Raw genomic sequence first — 21,263 nt, 5'->3', positions numbered from 1 at the left:
TGAGCGTTGTCGACGTGACCTCGATACTCGGTCCTCGGTGTCCTATTGATCGTTGTTGACGTGGGTCCTCTGCAAGTGGGTTAGTATATGGGTCTGTGACGATCGTTTGTGTACAAGATCCACGTTGTATCTACTGCACTCCTTTTCGTACAATCTCGGTTTGTATAACAGATATTGCGAGTGTTGATTATACTGGGTATCACTGACGCAGCTTCACAGCTTGGTCAATCAATACTGCAGTTCCTTGGCTGCTCTCGTCTCATTGAGTAGTCCTGTTTGTTCAGTGTTGTTTTGCAAGTTGTCCATGGATCGTAACACACATATACCATCTTGCTTGCACAAAGATAATTCAGCACCTGGCTGTCAATTGCTGCTAATTGCAGCACCAAAATGTCTCATGGTTGTGGAGCTATAGACGTGCAAAGTATAGGTGGTGATATGTGTCAGCGTTGTTGTTGTGGCCTGAGCTCAAATTTGCAACCAGACTTTAGTGTAACGACCGCAACCGAATGACCACCGGTACGGTTCCGAGTCGTTCCTTATCTGCATACATGTCGGCAGGCATCGCGCTGCTGTACTATCTGAGCCCCTGTTGGCACCTGCATGCACGATAAGCTAGTCTACCGCTCCGGGTCCGATTGTCCTTCTAACGGTATACTTAAGCAGTTCAACACAGTTGTTAGATAGAGTAGTTTTTCTGTATCCTTTCGTACAAGACCTATAGGTGTAGGGAATTCAATCCTAGTGTTCTCAACGTCCCAGCACTCCCATATGCCTCGTAGCGGACTCACACTTACTTCGGACATCTTCCCTACTGGCCTGCGTCGTTACATTTAGTCTTAGTACTGTACCAGAATCCTGTCTCCAGTTTGTTGTTCATGCAACAAAGAGAGAGAGAGCAAATAGATCTAGATTAAGCCTAGCCTGGTAGAAGATGTGGTTACCAAAAACAGGAAGGTGTATAACAGCTTTCTCAAAATGGTCCCATGACAGATGACAGGTGGCCCGGGAGAACTTGTTTTCAAGGTCCTATGGTCATATGTGAAAATACGGATGAATTAACGTACTGTACAAGCGAGTCGCGCACCTTACCAAAATCCCGACTATTACAGCAATGCCTTACAACGCTATAATATATATACTGTATTATCTCAAATAGTGTAGTATTACTCAGAAACATCGCTATCTACTGTATCTAATATTTCTACCTTACAGGTGTGCGAGTTGTGGCCAGTCTTGTTGCAATGCCCGCAGCGCCTCTGCACGCGCACCCTCTTCAAGGGCTCTCCACCTTCTTCCTGCCCACCACCATTATCTGTAGCAAGTAATTCCTTTACTTCCCCTACTGGCAGGGTCTCCTCAGTCCTAATGTACCTTCGTTTTCTGTGTTTACGCGTTGTTGCTATCTCTGTTGCCTGCCAAAGGTTGGCAAGCTCTTTGCGCATCAACACCATGTTGAGCACCATCTTTGCAGAGCCCTTTTCAAGCCTGTTGAGCAACTCTATGATAGAAGCTGGTGAAGAGCTTTTGTGACGTCGTATCCTATCTCAAATAAGCGTTGATTGAGCCTCTATCTCTTTGACGTTGCTTGGTGTTTGAGAAAGCCACGGGAGGTCCTCTGCTGCTGCTGGTGTTGGCGTACGCAGCTGTACATCAAGCTTCGATAGTACTGCATCTGGATTATACAGTACTAGGCCAGTAGCGCGGAAACCAGATAGGATATTTGCCTTTGTTATCGTACAATTGTAGGCCCGTTGAAACGCTGGTATAAATGCTTCTTTCTTGACAATAGAGACATGGACGTGTGCCAAGGCCGAGATCTCATCCCCATATGCCCTCTTCAACGGCGAGTAACAACCCACATCAAGTGGCTGTAGTAGATGGGACAAATGGGGAGGCATACAGAGAGCTATAATGTTGTTCTCCTTGCAGTACTCTTGGAAAGCAAGCGAGCTGTGGCTACCGTGGCCATCCAAAATAAGCAGACGGTATCCTCCTACAGTATGGGCCTTTGTATGCCTATCAAAGTGCTTCAACCACTCGTATCCAAGCTTGTTTGACGTCCAGCCACTACTGCTGACATTGATGATCCAGTTGTTAGGAGCGTCATCGTACCAGGTGTCAATAAGTACCTTTCCAGGGAAGATGAGAAAGGGCGGGATTGCCCACCCTAGGGCATTGACTCCTTGGATAAGCATTATCCACTGCCGGTTGCCTGGCTGTATCTGTTTCCGTTTTCCAGTAGCCTCTATACTGGTAACTACCCTCTGAGATGATATAACACCCATCTGAAAGCCAGTCTTGTCAAAGTTGTACATATCTGCGTCCTGTATACCGTACTTGGCCTTGACGTTCTGTACAAGCGTAAACCAGGGCATTATTACTGTTGTGTCCTCACAGAGAGCTCTCTGTTGATCGTAGGGCCGATTCCATTGCGTTTTCAGCTCATCAGAACGCTTTATAAAGTTGTTAACCCACTGCTTGCCAGTAGGCTCTCCACCACGCTCAGCTAGTAGTTTATCTGCCATATCTCTAACGAGAGCCTTTGTAGGTGGAAACCCTCTCAAATCAAAGTCCAGTATACGTGCAACAATAACCTCCTCTTCTATCTCTGAGAGCTTCTTAGAGTTGGGCTGGCAATCGTGTCGAGACAGTCGTCCGGCGCGTCGATCTCGTAGGGTAGATTGAAGGACGTTAAACATGACTTCAGCGCGTCGCTCGCTTTGTACCTGGTGCAATGTGATAGCTTTGATTGCAAGCTGCAATCTGCCTTCAGTATAAGTATATTTCACGTTGCGTTGTGGTGGCATGGTTGGTGATAGTTGGTGTTAGGTAGAATCTTGGTGGGGTGCGCGACTCGCTTGTACAGTACGTTATAGCAATATATTGTCGGATGTATTGTATGCGATGCATAATGCGGCGGAGATGCAGAGGTGCAGCGGTCAAGGTATAGTCAAACAAGGCTCACTGCAATGAAGCTGAATATCTTAGTGATGTGCGTCATAGAGTCTAAACTTCACGTTGGCTGTGAGGTCGACATCGTGCGTCGTGGCGTGTTGTGGACAGGAGTGGATCGATGCCGTGTAATCCTTACAGCATCTGGGGAAGTTAAACTTGCGGGCATTGAACCTTGGAGCGTCTGAGTCAAGCTTCCTAGTCACAGAGATGGATAGATTCGCGTTTGCGTTTTCGATCTTTGATGGACGAGTGAACGCGTGGTCAGTGGTAGGCTGAAGGTCCGGTTGCCCAGCTAGCAGCCTCGTCCATCAGGTTTTGCTCGCTTTGTTACGCGGCCGCACGAGACGAGATCCTTCTCACGGCATGTCAGAGCCTCAACGAAGTCGGTAGAATTAGAACTTGGCTCCATGTGAGACTTAAAGTATGGTGCAGTTTTTAAGCTCCTCAGGAACGATGTCATCAAAGAGTTTCAATATTCGTACCCCACTTAGGCTTACCCTGCATACAGTCATGATGAATGATGGTAAGCGCCAGATGCAGCGCGTCCGAGGAGAGTAGTCAATAGATAGACAGTGATGTGCAGACCAGCTACGCAAGCCGAGATTTGTAGTCTGTCTCGTGGCTCGAGGAATGATGCGCGCAGGGTTCTCGTATTATGTATTGGTAGCTGGGGAACGTCGATGTGTGTTTCAGAATGGATCATCGGTGACGTAAGGACCCTCCACACTGATTAGACCCTGCATATGGGAACGTTGAAGTTTGGGCAAATTCAGAGGTTGGTGTTGTGAGGATGTGTGCAGGCATGCAGCGGAACATGGCGGTCACTTCCATGGCAGACGCAGTCAGGGGTGCTGCCTTGGTCTGAGATACTGCCGTTGAGCCCGTTTAGAGCCACTTTTGGCATGCTTCCAAGGTGCAAAGAGGGTGCTGTGCAGCGTGGCGGCGAGCGACTACACTCACTAGCGGCCCTGCCGTTTGTAGGCATGAGGCTTCCAATGTGACGCGGAAGACTATCATTTGGAACTGCCTTGCCATGCCGCAGATTCCGCGGCCAACCCACTGTTGCGCAGTGTTCGCGCGGAGTAGTGCGTCCTCAGGACGCCGAGACGCCTCAACAGACGAATAGACAAAACTAGATATACATGCAACGGATCTCTTGTTGCTACACCGCATCTCTGCAACTTTTCACACTTCGTACCTCGCTGCGCTTTCTTGTTTTGACCTCTTCCTCCTTAAAGGCGATCATCGAGATCCAAGCGCGCTGACCCAGCCTACACGAGAGACTAGAATCCCCCAACGGAGACGAACGAAAGGAGACTGATCTCTTGTCTCGAACGACTTCTCCATCGCGAGCCAGCTTCAGCTGGACACCCTTGTACTGTACTAGGGGGAAACCTGCGAGATCTCCCAGACGGTACGCGATTTCACAGAGCGTCATAACTCCACACGTCGACGGCCACAAGCCCCACGTCGTAGCACGGCAGGCGTACCGAAACAAACGTGAGAGTCAGGAATTCGTGGAGTACATTTTGGTACATGCAGTTCCATAACTCGTCGAATCGCGCTGGACGTAGCAGAAAGATGCCTGTGATTGAGGTAAGACACTTTCAGTCTTTTGCGGCTCTATTCGTGGCGTGCAGCGATTGGCATGACCCAGGGGCGGCGCAAGCTCATTTCCTCTGCATCGTCTGGCATATTGATTTGGACTGCGGGTGGTCGAGCCTTGTTTGCGATGATGTCGAATGCATCGTCATTTGGGTGTGCACGGACCGGCATCTGCGTCATACCTTCCACTCTCTCTTGTTCTAGCAACCACGCTGCATGACCTCTGTCCTTGTCAGCCAGTCGTCTTTCCTCTGATTTCCCCATCTCTTTTCACGAATTATTCCGTCACACTACGCGCTGCACACAGTCTAGCTGAAGTTGCACGCGGCTGCTCCTCACAATTCTCTCCACACTTTGTGTCTTCATATACCCCGCCAACATCACGAGGACAAAGTTCTGTTTCACTTTTGCACATAACAACTAAGCATGGCTGCGATACAGAACTTTAAGAATTTCCTGCGCCATGGCAAGCAGGCACGCCAGAACGCCGAGCCAACGACAAATGTTTCGCCTGTTCACGCACAACAACATCGAGCAGACCCAGTTCACCATGGCATCTCGGAGCCGGTAATGGACCACAAGCCGCTGCACCATGCTGCTGCTCCTCACGGTGATTACTCAGTCGCTGCTGGAGGCGACAACCGCAACATTGCAGCACAGGCCGGTGCTGCGGCAGACCGAGCGGCCAATCAGAAGCAGAAGAAAGAAGCCGCTGCCCAGGGAAAGGGGGTCGACCCTGAAGTACTAGAGCGCATTGTCGCTGAGGAGCGCGAGGCAAAGGGAAAGCTACCTAAGTACCCCGGTCTTGAACGATGGCAGATCCTCGAGAAGATGGGCGACGGCGCCTTCAGCAACGTATACCGGGCACGAGATACTACCGGGCAATGGGGAGAGGTCGCCATCAAGGTAGTCCGCAAGTTCGAGATGAACTCACAGCAAGTTAGTATTACCCAGCAGCCCTGCCCTCTTCTGCCCATTTCTTAGTGTCGTCATCCTTCCTTTCCTACCGCATCGCGTTTCATTTAGTTTCGGCGATTTTGGACGTTACCAACACGATGTCTCGTGTTTAGGGCGATAAGCATGTGCATCCGGACTTTAAAACACCCAAAGCAGCTGATGTGAGATCTTACCCTGCATGCGATGCTCGACTCGATAGTATCATCCTCTCGCCCCCGTCCCGTTCGACACAACAGCACAGGCGCTGACGTAATGTCCTACAGAGAGCGAACATCCTCAAGGAAGTACAGATCATGCGACAACTCGACCACCCCAATATCGTCAAACTGATCGATTTCTCCGAATCCCGGCAATATTACTACATCGTTCTCGAGCTATGTCCCGGCGGTGAACTGTTCCATCAAATCGTTCGTCTGACGTACTTCTCCGAAGATCTATCACGACACACCATCATCCAGGTCGCCAAAGCATTGCAATACCTGCATGAGGAAGCAGGTGTTGTTCACAGGTTTGCGCCCTTCAGCCGCACTCTCCAAATCCTGATCACTGACGTCATGTGACAGAGATATCAAACCCGAGAACTTGCTGTTCTACCCCACACCCTTCATCCCCACACGTAACCCCAAGCCCCGAGGCCCGGATGACGAGGACAAGGCCGACGAAGGCGGGTTCGTCAAGGGCAAGGGCGCTGGAGGTATTGGTGTCATCAAGGTTGCTGACTTTGGGTTAAGTAAGGTCATTTGGGACAGCCAGACCATGACACCGTGCGGTACCGTCGGCTACACTGCTCCTGAGATCGTCAAGGACGAACGTTACTCCAAGAGTGTCGATATGTGGGCATTGGGTTGCGTGCTCTACACCCTTCTTTGCGGCTTCCCTCCATTCTACGACGAGTCTATCCAGACTCTGACAGAAAAGGTCGCTCGCGGTCAATATACCTTCCTGTCGCCGTGGTGGGACGATATTTCCAAGTCTGCGCAAGACTTGGTGTCTCACCTGCTGACAGTAGACCCTGAGAAGCGATACGACATCAACCAGTTCCTCAACCACCCTTGGATCCGCGAGGCAGACGAGCCGACGTACTCTGCTTTGGACGCTCCTCCTCTGGCTACCCCTGCAGCATCTCGCATGGACCCCAAATTGCAGCAGCAGTACGCCTACCTCGAGTCCCCTGGCGCTGGTCGCAGGGACTTCCGTTCGCCCGGTGCAGTCAACCTTCGAGAGGTGTTTGATGTCGGTTATGCTGTACACAGACAAGAAGAGGAGGGCAAGAGAAGAAAGAACTTCAAGCAGGGCTACCGTGGCGCGAATGCCATGAACTCGCTGAACGCACTCGATGAGAACGAGGATGACGATGAGTTTAGCAATGAATCGGTACCTTATGACCCTTCCATACAGCATCCACCTGCTAAGCTTCCAAAGTCTCAGGGTGCCGACGTCTCCACGATGGAGCAGAAGATGCGCAACACCACATTGTCCGCCGCCGCACAAGCCCGACAGCAACAAGCTCCACCTCAGTCCCGACAGCAGGAGCGCGGATACGGCCAACATCCTCCCGCCGTCGCTGCGGCCGCGAAGCGACAAGTCAAGAACAAGGGCGCATTCGAACTCAGCCTGGATAATGCCACCTTACTTGGTCGACGTGGCAAGAAGGGTCCTGCACCCAGTGGGCTACGTGGCGAGGTCACAGCTGGCGGCTTATAGCAACTAGCACCTCTTTCGAAGGATTGGTAAAGCGTTTGATTTACAGCTGCTTTGAGGCAGCATGACTGGCATGGACATGAACTCGGACATCATGAGGCGTTCTTCTCCTTTTTCTCTATTATCTATCTTTGTGTACGAATCGGAAACCTCCTTCCATCTGCTCTCCACTTATGGCATATTTGTGTGGTTTCTGTCTCTATCGGTTGCAACTGGCATTTGACTGAAGCCTACGGGTAGTCGTAGTGTATTTAGAGGAGCAGCCTACTTCTAGACTATTTGTAGATGCATGCTGCTGCTTGCGCGAATGAACAACGTCTTTGAGGCTGGACTTCGACTCATCTGCTGTGACGGTCCCGTCCACATGGAACGCAATAACCTATGTAGTCTTAGTAGCCTGCAATCCCTACCCGCCTACTTCGTATAGTGCGTCCCGCAGACATCAACGCCCAGTACGTGTCATAAGAATCCTTCCTCAGCATTATTCCTTCCACAAACTTACTATTCACATTGCCTAACTCCCAGCTCTCGTGGGTTTCCTTGACACAAGCGGATTGAGACGAAGATTGAAATCCAGATCGTCAGAACTAGGCGTTGTGACAGATCGATGGCAGACTTGGGTGACCGGTAAAGTCTACAACAGGCGGATTTCTACATCTGAGACACAACACCAAGGTGCGAGTGGATACGTTTAGTGTGCGGTGACGAGGATGCGAACGCTAATGCGCAATGCCATCGCTAAGTGTGTTCTGGTGCGGCAGAGGTGGAGGGGTTTTGCTTTAGAGGCTTCAAGTTGAATCGGGAGATAAGTTACACTGCGACATGCATGTTTTTAGAGTTAGCAAGCTCTGGCGGGATCGATGTGTACATGTGAATGTACCTTTCTTGATGGGTTGGACGTCACAGTGTCAGCTCCACGAGATTCACGGCAATGGTGCCTTCGTCAACCGGGCTTAAACATGTATCTAGGCCAGGCCGTAATATGAACAGATAAGGGGATATATTTTCTCGCAATACTGTTATGTACAATCGCAATCTCACGATCACCCTAAAGATCTTGCTCAAAGCACGTATATATGCGATCCATCCAACAAACCGCTTTTCTCCACGGTCTATGCAACAACTCCCATACGCCATTCATGCCTCAACTTTTATCTGTGGTCACCCCCTAACGCCTTAGAATAGGCCCACCGTTGGTAATGGGTGTCTGCGTTCCATTACCGGCTGGTGTAGCCGGCGCAGGAGTGGGCGCCCTTGATGTGACGGCGCTCCTGTTGTGTGCCATATGGGCCTTGACCAAGTGTCCCGCACACAGCGCGCTGTTCAATGACAGCTCTCCAGCGAGTACGCCGGCGGCAATGATGCGGGCGAGCTGGCGCGCGTTGTCACCAGGTGTTTCTTGATGCGCGCCGCGCACGCCGAGGAGGTCGAGCATGGCGGATTGGGGCTCGAGGATTGTCCCGCCACCGATGGTGCCGACTTCGATGGAGGGCATGGAGACGGAGATTTGGAGGTTGCCATTTACGCTGGGTGAGATTAGCTTGGACCTATGAGGGGATGGGGTGAGGAAAGGAACGTACTTGTTCATGATGGTAATGCAGTTTGCGCTTTCCACGACTTGTGCTGGGTCCTGGCCTGTGGCGAGGAAGATAGCGGCGACGATGTTGGCGGCGTGGGCGTTAAAACCACCGATTGAACCGGCCATGGCGGAGCCGATCAAGTTCTTAGAGATGTTCATTTGGACGAGGTCATCGACTTCGCACTTCAAGACGGACTTGACGACGGCGCCGGGAATGGTAGCTTCGGCGACGACGCCCTTGCCACGGCCGTCGATCCAGTTGATCGCTGCGGCCTTTTTGTCAGTACAGTAGTTGCCAGAGACAGTCACAACGCGCATGTCGTCGAAGCCGCAGTCAGTAGCCATGACGGTCAGGGCGTGCTCGACACCCTTGGAGATCATGTTCATGCCCATGGCATCACCGGTAGTGGCCCTGAAGCGGACGTAGACGTTTGTGCCAGCGATGGCGCTCTTGAGTGCTCGGAGTCTGGCGAAGCGAGATGTTGAGTTGAAAGCGTCGGCCATAGTCTTCTGGCCTTCCTCAGAGTCGAGCCAGTTCTTCGCAGCACCGGCACGAGCCAAGCTGTCAAATCCAATACAAGGTCCCCGAGTCATGCCGTCGTTGGTGACAACAGTGACGGCACCGCCGCCTGCGTTGATAGCCTTAGCACCGCGCGATGTTGAGGCAACTAAGACACCCTCGGTGGTAGCCATAGGGAGGAAATAGTTCTGGCCGTCGACAAGGATGGGTCCAGCGACACCGAGAGGCAGAGGCAGGTAACCGATGACGTTCTCACAGCAAGCACCGTGAACAAGGTCGTAGTTGTAATTCTCGTATGGGAGGAGCGAGCGTTCAAGGAGCGTCGAGGTCTCACGAGTAGCGTGTGTGCGCGATACCAGACCGCGGCGGATCTTGACAGCGCGGGTCTTGTCACCAAGGGTCTTCTCGAGGGCGTAACCAGGGATCTTGCCCTTGAGCGACATTGCGATCAGTTCTTCATCGGTCATCTTGGGCGCGTTCTTCTCCTTCAGCATTTGCTCAAGGACTTCCATGGATCGGTTAGGCTGCTTCTGTTGGTAGTCGGCAGGGCCGGCAGGAATGTCGACCTGGAGTCTTTGCTGCGGGGGAATGGATCGTGGCGCGATCTCTGTGAGTGGCTTGATGCCACCACGGCCAGCCTGATCCTCAGGGCCAGGGGTCCTTGGGGGTGTAGGAACAGACATGGAGGGGATGCGGGATTGTGTGGTGGAAGGAGCTCCGTCCTGGATCTCTGACGGCGAGGGCGGCTCGAGTGCCTTGTGGGGTTCCTTGATAGTCAAACGGGCCGCGTTGAAGAGATAGCCGTTGAGCACCACGCTCATAACAAGAGCCAGCACGATCCATTTGCTGAGGAACGGGTCTTCAAGACTCTTGAGAACACCGTCAACGATGTGATTGCTGATGTTTGCGCCGAAGGCCGAGTCGGACTCGATGACGCTGGGCTCAGCGTAGTGGATGGAAGGGTACTCGAGTTCGTACTTGATGGGCATCAGTACTGTGACAAGGGTGGTGACTCCTGTGCTCTTAGCCTGCTCGAGGATATGGACCAGTCCACTTCCAGCAACCTTGAAGGGATCAAGAGGAGGCGAGGCGCCAACACCGGATACATGGGCACCCTTGGTCTGTGTAAGGCCAAAACGGTAGGTAGCAAGGTTAAGGAAGTTGACGAGGAAGAAACCAGCAACCATGATGACTTTGAACTTCGGGACAGTGATCTTCTTGCCAAAGATGGTGGTGGTGTTCGAGCGAAGCTGGACATCGCCGGAGTTGCTGGGCCACTCGCTGCTGCGAGCTACGTTCTCAGCGACCTTGCCGTCAATGCCATCATCCTCCAATGCACGTCGCAGTGCTACGTGGCGCTTGATACGGTTGATCTCGAGCTTAATGGTAAGGATCGCGGTGTAGAAGGTCAAAAGCATAATGGAGTCGAAGAACAGAATCCATGCGCCCAAGAAGCAGAACTGTCGCAGTCCACCTTGGATTCCAGACATGGCTCCTGCGACCAAGATCAGGATCTCGAAGAAGTAGTCCCTCACAATCTCAAATCCTGTCCTCTTGATGGCGACCTGGACGGCAGACTGAATAGTGACGGGCTCTCCGCGGTTGTCCTCTGCAGCTCGGCGAGCGTCGATGGCAGCCGAAAGTACAGCCTTTGTCAGAACAATAGGCTTCTCGAATCCAATGATGACGACCAGGAAAGGCAAACCCTCAGACAACAAAATCATGTTGATAGGTACACCAAGATAGACTGTGATACCGAGAGCGAACAGGAACGCAAACGCCGACTGGAGGAGCACGGCTGTCGCGAGCCAGAAGTTGGACCCTAGTCGCCTCATTGCGAGGAACAGCGAGACGAATGTCAAGTGCATTGCGAGGTAGCCGAGTGCCATAATGATGATGTCGCCTGTATCAGCGTTCTGCCAGTCATTTCTTAGCCATGTTCGCGCGTGTGAGGGTTCGGCAATCGACGTACCTTGAGCAGATCGACGAACGAAGTCCACGAATCGTTAATCCAATTGCGCACACCCCCTGAAGCACTGCCGTTCTTGGAGGCGCGCATCATCCACTTCTTCTCCTCGCGTGTGCCCTCCTTGTCAGAGCCCTGGGCGTCTGCGACATCGGCGGGCGCAGAGATCTCCTGCATGGCCATGAGGAAGTCCGAGGCCTCGGTGTAGGGAATCGAGTAGGCGAGCGAGGTGTCTTGCGACAGCGTCGAGAAGGAGCTCGAGGAGCTGGGGAGGCGCTCGACCGAGACATTGCTCGGGACCGAGTGCTGCGAGGGCGCCGAGTTGATGGTGCTGGACTCGGGGAACACGAGGGTGATGAGGGCAAGCTCCCGCGCCTGTACGCCAGCGCTCGTCTCCTCGACCTGCCACTGCCAGTTCGTCTCCTCTCCCACGCGCAGCTGCTTGCTGCCAGCCAACAGTGTCTGCAGGTCAACGCGCCCGGTGTGCGCATCCTCGGTGTCCAGCAGGCCCTTGTCCAGGACGCCCAGGTACGAGTAGCTGCCGAGGAAGGCGATTGTGACGATGGTGTGGATCGGGTGGGTGCATGCTTTCTTTGCGACCGAGAGCAGGATGGGCGAGACGGAGTGGGCGAACCAGGTCGGAGTGGTCTTCGCCTGGGGCGTGGCCGACTGCCAGCGGCTGGTGAGGAAGCCGAACATGGTGCACCGCTGAAGTTGATTCAGCGAGGGGCGTCGCGGGGCTCTTTAGGAGGCTGTTCGCATGGGCGGTGACGCGGTGCAGTGGCGGTGCGCCGGTGTGATCTGCGACGGACGCGAGTGAGAACAAGTAAACGAGAATGCGAGGTATACGAGGCGTTCGAGTCTAAGACATGTCAGTACTCATGTATGTGCTATGTATCGCTTGCCAACGTATACCGACCTCCTGCGCGAAGATGTGTACTGCAGGCAGAATTATCACCCACCTACTAGGCACTCTCAGGCACAACAATCGCCGAAGTTGGGCAATTGGCGTCACAGCAGCACGCGAGCACACTGTGAAGAAGCAGGCTCGAAGGTGAGGAGCGAACACGCACTCGACGACCCTCTTCGGCGCTGTCTACAAGTGGAGCCCCTGGAGCCCTGCGACTTGACTTTTTGCGCTCTCACCGCTTTGTGGTCAGGGCGCCGTGCGCGGGATGGGATGCAAGTGGGGACGAGAGCGACAACAAAGAGAAGAAGAAGAAGAAGAAGAAGAAGAAGGAAAGTCGTGTGTAAGCGCCTTCTATTGTTCACCAAGTCATGATAACAGGCCACTTGAGGCGTTTGAAATGGGTTGCGAACGCCCCTTCCGTAGTCGTCGAGCTGTTGAAATGCCGCGGTAATGCCCAGCGCCACACGTTGTGGCGCAGACGACGCCTGTCAATTTTTCGCCTTGGGAACTGATTTACAGGGGTGCTCCGTTCTGCCGTGTACCCTTATCAGATCAAATCCTGATTCTCTACCAGAAGGTCTATCCCGATACCGGGTGTCTTACGTCTATAGAATGCTTCGCTTGAATACCAGATCAATGCAGTCGCAGACGCTCAGTCAAACTTTTCTGTCATGGGCACGTCGCCGTTGGTAATCTCCTTCAGGAACTCACAGTCCGGCTTGTAGAGCATGACATGGAAGTGCTCGACTGCGTGCACACTCTTCAGGCTTTTCCAGTTCTTGAACCACACGAGCTCCTTGACCTTGGCTGCGAACGTCTTCTGGACGTAGTCGTTGATCTCTTTACGCGATTCGGCTGTGCAGAGGCCAGTCTCCTCATCGTCCTCGAGCTCGAACTTGGTCCACACCACGAGATGCACAATGTCTGGGTCGATGCCATACGGCCAGTCGTTGTACAGGATCCTGATGTCCTCTGAGACACGTTAGACGGTAAACGCTTATGTGCTTGTAAAGGTATGCAGTACCATCGAACTCAAACGGCTTGCCTTTCGGTTGCATGCTCGCCCAATGCAGCCGCTCGTTCACGATGAAGTTCATAATGCTGCCATACTCTTTCACCAACCGGTACGTGAATGCCCTGTATCGTCGCAGCTCTGATGGCTTGCGGTGGAACTTGTCAACGCGATCAACCCCTATCAACCGCCATCAGTACTTGTGCTTCCAACTTGAGGTTGCACTGCCGTACTGACGAGTTCCCGCACTTCTGGCCAGGCCAGCAACGTGTACTCCTCGTCTGACGTGCCAATGATGCGCTGGTCCTTTTCGCTAACGTTGCTCAAGAAATCAGGACACTCGGCAGGCCATTGCTCTGGTGGCACGTTCACTTTCCAAAATGGCAGCAACTTTTCTTTTGGCATCATGATCAGTCGCCAGGTCTGGACGCGTGTCGAGATGACGATCTCAAGTAAGACAAGGATTGTGGAGTTGTGGTCCAGGAAATCCCAACGGTCAGAGATTGAACGGAGGATTGAACACATCTTGCTCAGCATCCGTGGATGCCTGTGCACCTGCCTCGCCTCGGGTCACTCCTAGCGCTTTCGTTTCAAAACGACAGCCATCACCTCGAAAAGGGAGGTGCATTTTGGCCGATTCTCCCAACATAAGGTGGAACGCACGCGTTGCCCAGCTCAGCTCAGCTCGTTGCCTGAAGAACCGCCGTCAAACCTTCTGTACCTGCAGGCGCGGGTAGCAGCCGGTCAATCCTCAGCCTTCCGCGCATCGCCCTTATAAAAGCGACGATCAAGCACCTGCCCATCTCCAGCCTGTTCCTTGTCTCGACTCGTCCTTGTGCAATTTCAGCGCTGTCACAGAGGTGTCTGGATGGGGGTCCTGAACGCTCTTGCACAGTTCTGATTGGACAGCACGTGCCCCACTTAGACACCTCGTCAAACAAGGATTCCCGTTGCAGTGAACGCTGCACACAACACAGTCGAGAATTGTTGTACTGTTGATCTGAGCGGCAGTCATAAGGTGCGCAGGTCCATAGTACGCACTGTTGTGTTAGGGGTGCGGTGCAATACGGCCAGTCTCTATGTAACAAACAACTTTCCTTCACCTTCACTTCTTCTTCTGTCTGCGCCTTGACGAGCTGCCTTCCACCCAAACATCACGTCATTCCTTTCGCATCTCCAACTTTACACGCTCATTCGACATTCACCGTGGTACATCCCGGCACCACAATCTTTCAATCCAAAACGAGTGCAGTCTCCCAAAACGTTTCCCCACTACCAATCTCGGGTTGCAGTGCAACACAACACTCATTTCGAGAACCACAACAACCTCCAAAAACGCCATCACACCCGTGTCGGATATTGTCTCGCCCTTGCACCTGACAAACACGAAATTGCATGCACAACTACTCCTTGTCGACTGGCGTAACTTCTAGTTCTGGTGGTGATCCAAACGACAGCTTAGCGGGCATCAGAGGTTTCTCAACTCGACTTCACGAACACTCATATCCAGCCGGCCCCACTTGACTTCACTTGACCTCGAATTCCGTACCAGTTTCAAACAGCACCGCGACTGCCTCCGCACACCATCTTCCATACCAACTTCTCCTCCTCAATTCTCGACACCAACACCAACATCCACCACACCGCAAACGCATCCCGGCTTACCATCTTCGAGTTTCTACATCAGACTCGCCCTCCATGGTCCAAGACCCGAGCTTCTGGCGTCGCTTCTCGGTCGCAGTGCACAACGACGAAGCCGCCATGCTCGCCAAAGACGCAGAGAACAGTGGAAAAGGCACAAGGGGAATCAAGCATGCGTACGTCGTGTCCCTTTCCTCACCCATAGACTCGCCCATAGACTCGCCCATCACAACGCCTACCTCCACATCGCATCTATCGCCCGCGCTCCCTCCCATGGCTTTCACTCGTCCATTGTCTGCACCAAGTACTGTCTTTGCTTTCGTCTCGAGGAAGGAGAAGAGCGACCGGACGAGCCAAGCGACGAGCGGGACGAGGAGTGTGTATTTTGATGCCGAAGAAGAGAAGCCGGAGATGATCGCGCTGCACAAACTACCCTCCTATCCCCAGTCCTCACACACACCCACCCCTTCGCTCCCCTCAACACCTCGCTCCGCGCACTTCGCCCTCGCAGCGAACACCCCGCCTTCCAAACGCGCAAGCAGAAGAGCAAGCCGTTTCCGCTTCGCACTCTCCTCGCACCCGCCTTCCCTCCCCCCAACACCAAAATCCACAACTTTTGCCCCCGATGTAAATTCTCTGTGTTCGAAGCGCACTAGCCGGCGCTTTACAAGGACCCTGAATACGTCTAGATTGAGTCTGGGCGTGTCGTTGAGTGGAAGACCAAAGAACGGTTTCCGGTTCTGGACGACAATTGAAGCTAATACGGGGAACAGGGATAGTTGGCTCGAGTCCCAGCAGCGCAAGGCGAGGCAGCGGACGTGGATGTGCTGGGCATTTTGGATGGGATTTCTTGTGGTGGTTGTGGGCGCGATTGTTACGGTCCTCGTGCTCCGGGGAAAGGGGATCATTTGAGCGTGAGGTGGAGGGCGAGGAGATGAAGAGATGAGGGTTTGCATATGCATGCACGGCGTTTAGGACATAATATCTCTCAGAGGACGCCCTGCGAGGGACCCTGCGGGCAAGGCGCATCAGCGATGCGACGTCTTTTCTATGCTGCTATTAGCGATTAGATGATACCGGGCCAGCACTACGGTATGGCTCAATGCGATTTCTTCTGTCTGTCATACGGAGCGTGAGTATAAGTTAGAATTTGATGCTTTTGCAAACTACCTATACCCGTCAGCGCTTGCTGGCTCGTAATGTACAGTCCCACCGTGTACGCAATGTGCGCAAATGAGGTATCAAACTCCTTGACGCCAAATCACCACTCATGCTGTAGTGTTCTCCTTTCGCTCCACAAGATTTCGTTCTGCGGGAAAAGCTTGAGGTCCACCTAGAAACTCACCTCGCCCTCTTCCTTCTCCTCCTTCATTTCCTTCTTCGTGCCCTTCTTCACTTCATCTCTACCCACGACCTCGCTCAAGCGGTCCTCCTAAAACCTCTTTGCAGGCGGCGTAGGGCTCCTACTCATACTCCTCTCATCGCGACCTCTCTCCTTCAACCACTTCCTCGTGCACATATCCAGCTCGCGATCCAGCTCCGCCGTCGGCTCCTTCCTATGGATGAAATTGCAGAAGCCGCCGCGCACACAGCCCTCGCCGCTGTTCAGGCGACAGCAGGCTTCTCGGAAATCGGTTACGGGCGAGAGTTCGCAGTAGATGGGACGGCCGGCGTACCAGCGCGAGTTCAGCGCGTCGCAGGCTTTTTGCGCGTCTTCTTCGTACTTGAAGCGCACGTAGACGTTGCCGATGAGATCTGTTGGTTTGTTAGTATCACAATTCCTTGAGCGATGGGGGGATAGTGACTCACGATCGTTGTTGTTGTCGCACACGACGAGTTCCTCGACAAGCCCGTACTGGCACAGCTCGCACCAGATGTCCTCGTAGAAGGCGTCGAAGTGCATCTGCATCTGCTGCGGGTTCATCTTGTTCTTAGGGTCGTACGCCGGGTTCTGGTACAGGTTGGGCAGGAGGATCGTCTGCGAGTAGGATGGCTTGACGTGTTTGCGCGAGCAGCGGTCGCCGTGGCGGCAGGCGCCGATCTTGTAGTAGAAGGAGCAATTGACCTTGTCTTGCTCGGTTCCGAAGATGGAGGCGAGGTAGTTCGCCATCGTTGCGGTGTTTTCGTTCGTTCGGTGTGAGAGTGGGTTTGTGAGTGCGAGAGAGGTGTGAACGTGGATGGGCGAGTGACGGCGATGGTGTTGTCGTGGTGAGGCTGCGCAAGCAAATGTCGCGATAGATTGTCGCGAACTTCGAGCGGAGAACTAGCGCCACAAGCTTAGTAATGCGCACGGACGCTTCGCGTGGCTTCGAGAAGGGCTCAGACTTTACTCATCCTTCATCAGTCGACTTCTGATAGGAAAGTCGATAAGTCAAATATGCGTATCTCAAAATCTCTTGCAGCCGGATACACGGTGCACATATCGAGCTCATGCCCCAGCTCTTTCCGTACCAGACGCCTATAGTCTGAGACAGCAACCTCCCCACTAACCCTTTGCGTGCAGCTGCCTACCGTTGATGTATGCTGACTTGACATATCGAAGGCTTATAGGGACGTTGTATTCCAGTGAAGATGGAGGCACTCATTCAGCAGCAGCCCAAGACATTTCTCCCATGGCATTGAAGGAAGCACAGCCGGCATTGCGCCTTACGAACGTTGAGGATGGGGAGACTATCCACCAGTACTAGTAGCATCGTCTTCTGACTGAGATCTAGTTGACCGGTATATCAGCGCTGTCTCCTAATCACAGGAACATGTCAGCCAAACGGGTTTGAAGACTTCATCGCGATCAAGAGCCAAGGCGCGAACGGCCTCGAGGTGTTTCCTGAACAGACATGGCCCATTCACAGTGGCTACTTCAAGGCTCTGGTCATGCTCTCTCCTAGCTCCAACACACTCGAAGTGGCTCACATGCAACAAGACAAGCGAGAGACATCAATCAAGATCAGTCTTTTGTATATACCCTTGCTTCAATACCCTTGCTTCAATACCCTTGCTTCACCTGGCTATCATGGTAGCGAAAGACCCGCTCCTCATGGACTGCCCACCTCAGAAGGCCGATTTTCTCTCCTCGGCCCATTCAGATCTCTTCGCCGCGATCGAGAAGTTCCGAATGACTGCCTATATGTGACAAGCCATGACTGCTGAAGACATGAGATCGAAAGGATATGGGACAAGAACTGTTAGATTAGAGAAGGAGTGGGCAACCGACACAGTCAGCCGAGACTTCATCAATGCAAGACACTTGGAGTACCACGCTTGCGACTCTGAAGATGCCATAAGATCAACAACCGAGGTAACTGTCGTAAGATCTTCGAAGACTAAGAAGGAGATCATGTATGCTGAAGGTAAAGACACAACGCCTACGACAAAAAACGAGCTATTTGACATCTTCCTGAAGGCACTCGCGAACCACGGTGGCCAGTTTGACACGCTGTCCTCTCCTGTCGTGGCGGACTTGATCTTAGATGCGCATTGCAACAAATGCACAGAACAAGCTTTTGGACACGTTAGTACCGGCCGTCACAACTCCTCAGGAATTTCCTTGGGCGCTTTCGGCAGCCACCTGACGTACTCCTGGCCGCGCTTTACGGAAGAGGTCAACAGCTGCTTGACGGATGCTCGGATGGCTGGAGCCAAGATCTCGAAGGGCAAGTCCACTATCTGGGAGTCTTGCGCTTTCGGTCAATCATCGTTCCTGTCAGCTGTCGGCCTTGCTTTTGGCGTCAATGCTGACTTCCACGAGCATGAAGACCAATGCACAATGGCACAAGATTGGCGAAAGCAGTTCTTGCCGGGCGCGGCCATGCCTGACGGGTCTGCCGAAGACGTAGACATGACTGGCTGTGCAATTTTGGATCTCAAAGATGCATTAAACCTCCGGCTTTCTCGATGTTTCCTCTTGCCGGCAGACAAACATTTTACAGATGAGCAATGTGCTTCTAAGCCGATAGCTGAGCTGAACTTCACCGACAACGAGCAAGGCGAGCTTGACGCACTCTTACACATCACATCTACTATTGGTATTGCACGCATATCTTTCAACGAGGTACTCGAAGCCACGCCTTCAATCAACTCGCCTACCAATGAGCGCGAATACCTCCAGGTCGAGCTAGAGCGACGCTTCGATCGATCCCAGCCCCTACGCCTCGATATATTCGGTTTCAACGGGAAAGAGCTGACCATCAACGTTGTGTGGAAGACGTTGACGGTCAAGGCTTTCGTTCGCATTCCCGGAAGCTCTGCTCGTCTTTTCAAACGCTCCGTCTACACCGACGCTGTCGAGAACAGCTCAGACAACGATATGTGCGAGTGGGCGCAACTCCTCAAAGAGCGCGGTCCAGACGGCGCCATCTACCGCGCAACATCAATCGACCTTCGCGTCGGCTGCTGGTGGGACGGCGGCATAATCGAATACGCAGACGGCCACAAGAGTCACTGTGGTCCAATGCGCACAAACGGATGCGAACACCACTTCGACGGTCACGCTTCACAGACCATTACCTTGCCGCTCAACGTCAACACCAAGCGCACCGAGGTCAACAGGGGCCGCGGTAACTACTACATGCAAGGCGTGCGTATGCGTCTGACGGATCGCACTGTGCGCGGAGAGCTCAACGCGAGGCGCGGCGGGGATGCGAATGTTATTCGCTTGGAGCCTGCGTCGCATGAGGTTATTGTTGGGTTCTATGGCAAGAGTGGAAGGCATGGTGGGATTATGGAGTTTGGGATTATCACTGTGGCGAAGAGTGTTGGGCTTGATGGACTTCCGAACGCTGTGTATGACTTGCCAGAGCTGAGGAATACGGTCGGTATGGGCACTGAGCAGACCACCGGCGATGATGAGCAAAACAACAGCAATGCTGAAGAGTACAGCGACTATGACCACACCATCGACGGCGATGAGGAGGACGAGGAGTATACCACCGTGCAGAGTGTCTGGCTGTACCATCATCTGCTGATGTTAAGTCAGCACACTTTCTTTCTGCGCCACACCAGGTACAACATTCCAATCGCGTGGCACACGATATTACATTGCTATACTTGTGCGCTCTCGTCAGCATTCAAGTCCCGATACATCGTGTCTCACAGTCACATTTGGGAACGTCGAGCGAGCGCAGCGAGCCAGCACAGCTTTGACACTTTGAATGAAGCGGACATGGTAAAGCGCTGTACCTGTATACTCTCATCAGCAATCGCGCATGTTGTCTCACAATCACAAATGGGAAAGTCCCGAGCGCACAATGAGTTCACCAAAGTGCAGCGCGAAGTGTAGTACCACCGCGCTCGTCAAACGCTTGGACCCTCACATCTCGTTCCTTGCAATCTACGCAAATCAAACAATCCTCGGCATGCTGGCCGAGAACGTCTATACGCCTCAGGATTTATACAATGCTCCACATTGGGTTTCATGAAACGTGAACAGTGTTGGGCGATGGTGGAAACACTGTCAGCGAGCGATAGCGAGCACTCGATTTCTTCCTCAACAACACAATAGGTTGAGGTGGGTATCGATGAATTGGCAAGCTTGGACACGTCTGGGCCCAGTGTCCTCAAATACATCGACTGGGTGACGGGCGGCAAAACAATCAAAAGAAAATAGGTGCACCTTGAATTGGAGCAATGCGCTCCAATCAGATGTGGCGATGTGATGCCCAATCATGGAAGCGAGGCGTTGTGATCTGAAACGTGAAGATACCCAGGTGTCGAACTTCACCCCACAACCTCCGTCACTTGCAGGAAATTCTTCGCTGGCGACGCGCCGCTTGAGCACCCGGCCCAACCACCTCTGATCCGGGTGGCTAAGGATGGCTGTGAGCAACGCTGAAGATGAGTGAGTCTGCTTGCCCAGCCGACTTTCCGGCCAGCAACCTTCGGTCAGACTCTTAGGTGACGAGCTTTGCAAGGCTGGAGTGCCTGATGTTGTCGCGACTTTTCGAGGTTGAACTACCCATGCAGGGCGGCAGTTTGAAACTTAGCGTCGGTGGACAACCTCGCCCTCCTTGCGGGAGATTCTTTGTTGGCAACGCGACGCGCTACAACGGCACACCATCACCTATCGTCGCGTGGTGCAAGGCCTGTTCTTTCACCTTCGATTTTATTAGCATCACTCCGCCTAGTCAACTCTGTCCGCCCTACCCGGTCCACGGTGTCACGGCGCGGCGCGCTCATTCTGACGATGTAGGCCACAAGATGGGCTTCAACTTCGCAGTCGGCAGGCTCACAGTGCTTGCTGGCAATAGTGGAGACCACGTAAGCAGTGATCTACGACCGATCTAGATGATGCCTAGTGGTCGTGGAAGTGTCGTAGATCTCATTTGACAACGGCACACCTGTATCAACAGTACACCTGTGACGCTTTGACTCGCACTAGGTCGCTCATGTAGCCGTAAGGCGACGAACTACCGAAATCGG

General features: G+C 53.1%; 6 protein-coding genes across 6 annotated transcripts; 3 read left to right on the top strand and 3 right to left on the bottom strand.

The window, feature by feature from the left end:
• The first annotated feature begins 5,783 nt into the window (after nucleotides 1-5,783).
• BU25DRAFT_414702 (Pkinase-domain-containing protein) lies at nucleotides 5,784-7,550 on the top strand. Its single transcript, XM_033707358.1, has 2 exons — nucleotides 5,784-6,028; nucleotides 6,084-7,550. Exons 1-2 carry the CDS (start codon nucleotides 5,814-5,816, stop codon nucleotides 7,222-7,224), a joined length of 1,356 nt encoding a protein of 451 aa, XP_033557387.1. The 5' UTR covers nucleotides 5,784-5,813; the 3' UTR covers nucleotides 7,225-7,550.
• Nucleotides 7,551-8,202: 652 nt separating this feature from the next.
• On the bottom strand, nucleotides 8,203-12,251 carry BU25DRAFT_184551 (3-hydroxy-3-methylglutaryl-coenzyme A reductase). The gene is made up of 4 exons (XM_033700950.1): nucleotides 12,206-12,251; nucleotides 11,293-12,148; nucleotides 8,802-11,236; nucleotides 8,203-8,747 (listed from the first exon to the last, which is right to left on the bottom strand). The coding sequence occupies exons 2-4, from the start codon at nucleotides 11,983-11,985 to the stop codon at nucleotides 8,390-8,392; spliced, it is 3,486 nt and encodes a 1,161-aa protein (XP_033557386.1). The 5' UTR covers nucleotides 11,986-12,148; nucleotides 12,206-12,251; the 3' UTR covers nucleotides 8,203-8,389.
• A 525-nt stretch (nucleotides 12,252-12,776) lies between these two features.
• BU25DRAFT_414699 (uncharacterized protein) lies at nucleotides 12,777-13,686 on the bottom strand. Its single transcript, XM_033707357.1, has 3 exons — nucleotides 13,442-13,686; nucleotides 13,221-13,388; nucleotides 12,777-13,168 (listed from the first exon to the last, which is right to left on the bottom strand). Exons 1-3 carry the CDS (start codon nucleotides 13,611-13,613, stop codon nucleotides 12,849-12,851), a joined length of 660 nt encoding a protein of 219 aa, XP_033557385.1. The 5' UTR covers nucleotides 13,614-13,686; the 3' UTR covers nucleotides 12,777-12,848.
• An 879-nt stretch (nucleotides 13,687-14,565) lies between these two features.
• On the top strand, nucleotides 14,566-15,952 carry BU25DRAFT_184612 (uncharacterized protein). Its single transcript, XM_033700951.1, has one exon. The coding sequence runs from the start codon at nucleotides 14,907-14,909 to the stop codon at nucleotides 15,759-15,761; it is 855 nt and encodes a 284-aa protein (XP_033557384.1). The 5' UTR covers nucleotides 14,566-14,906; the 3' UTR covers nucleotides 15,762-15,952.
• Nucleotides 15,953-16,024: 72 nt separating this feature from the next.
• BU25DRAFT_401431 (RNA-binding domain-containing protein) lies at nucleotides 16,025-17,077 on the bottom strand. The gene is made up of 2 exons (XM_033705014.1): nucleotides 16,659-17,077; nucleotides 16,025-16,604 (listed from the first exon to the last, which is right to left on the bottom strand). The coding sequence occupies exons 1-2, from the start codon at nucleotides 16,957-16,959 to the stop codon at nucleotides 16,282-16,284; spliced, it is 624 nt and encodes a 207-aa protein (XP_033557383.1). The 5' UTR covers nucleotides 16,960-17,077; the 3' UTR covers nucleotides 16,025-16,281.
• Nucleotides 17,078-17,985: 908 nt separating this feature from the next.
• BU25DRAFT_462326 (uncharacterized protein) lies at nucleotides 17,986-21,128 on the top strand (the record flags this gene model as incomplete). The annotated part of the gene is made up of 2 exons (XM_033710514.1): nucleotides 17,986-19,816; nucleotides 21,034-21,128. The coding sequence occupies 2 exons, from the start codon at nucleotides 17,986-17,988 to the stop codon at nucleotides 21,126-21,128; spliced, it is 1,926 nt and encodes a 641-aa protein (XP_033557382.1).
• Between the last annotated feature and the right edge of the window lie 135 nt (nucleotides 21,129-21,263).

Source organism: Macroventuria anomochaeta (assembly GCF_010093625.1).
Source record: "Macroventuria anomochaeta strain CBS 525.71 unplaced genomic scaffold BU25scaffold_39, whole genome shotgun sequence".
NCBI lineage: Eukaryota > Fungi > Ascomycota > Dothideomycetes > Pleosporales > Didymellaceae > Macroventuria > Macroventuria anomochaeta.
The sequence above is the reverse complement of the archived record's forward strand: the minus strand, read 5'-3'. Positions and strand labels throughout refer to the sequence as shown.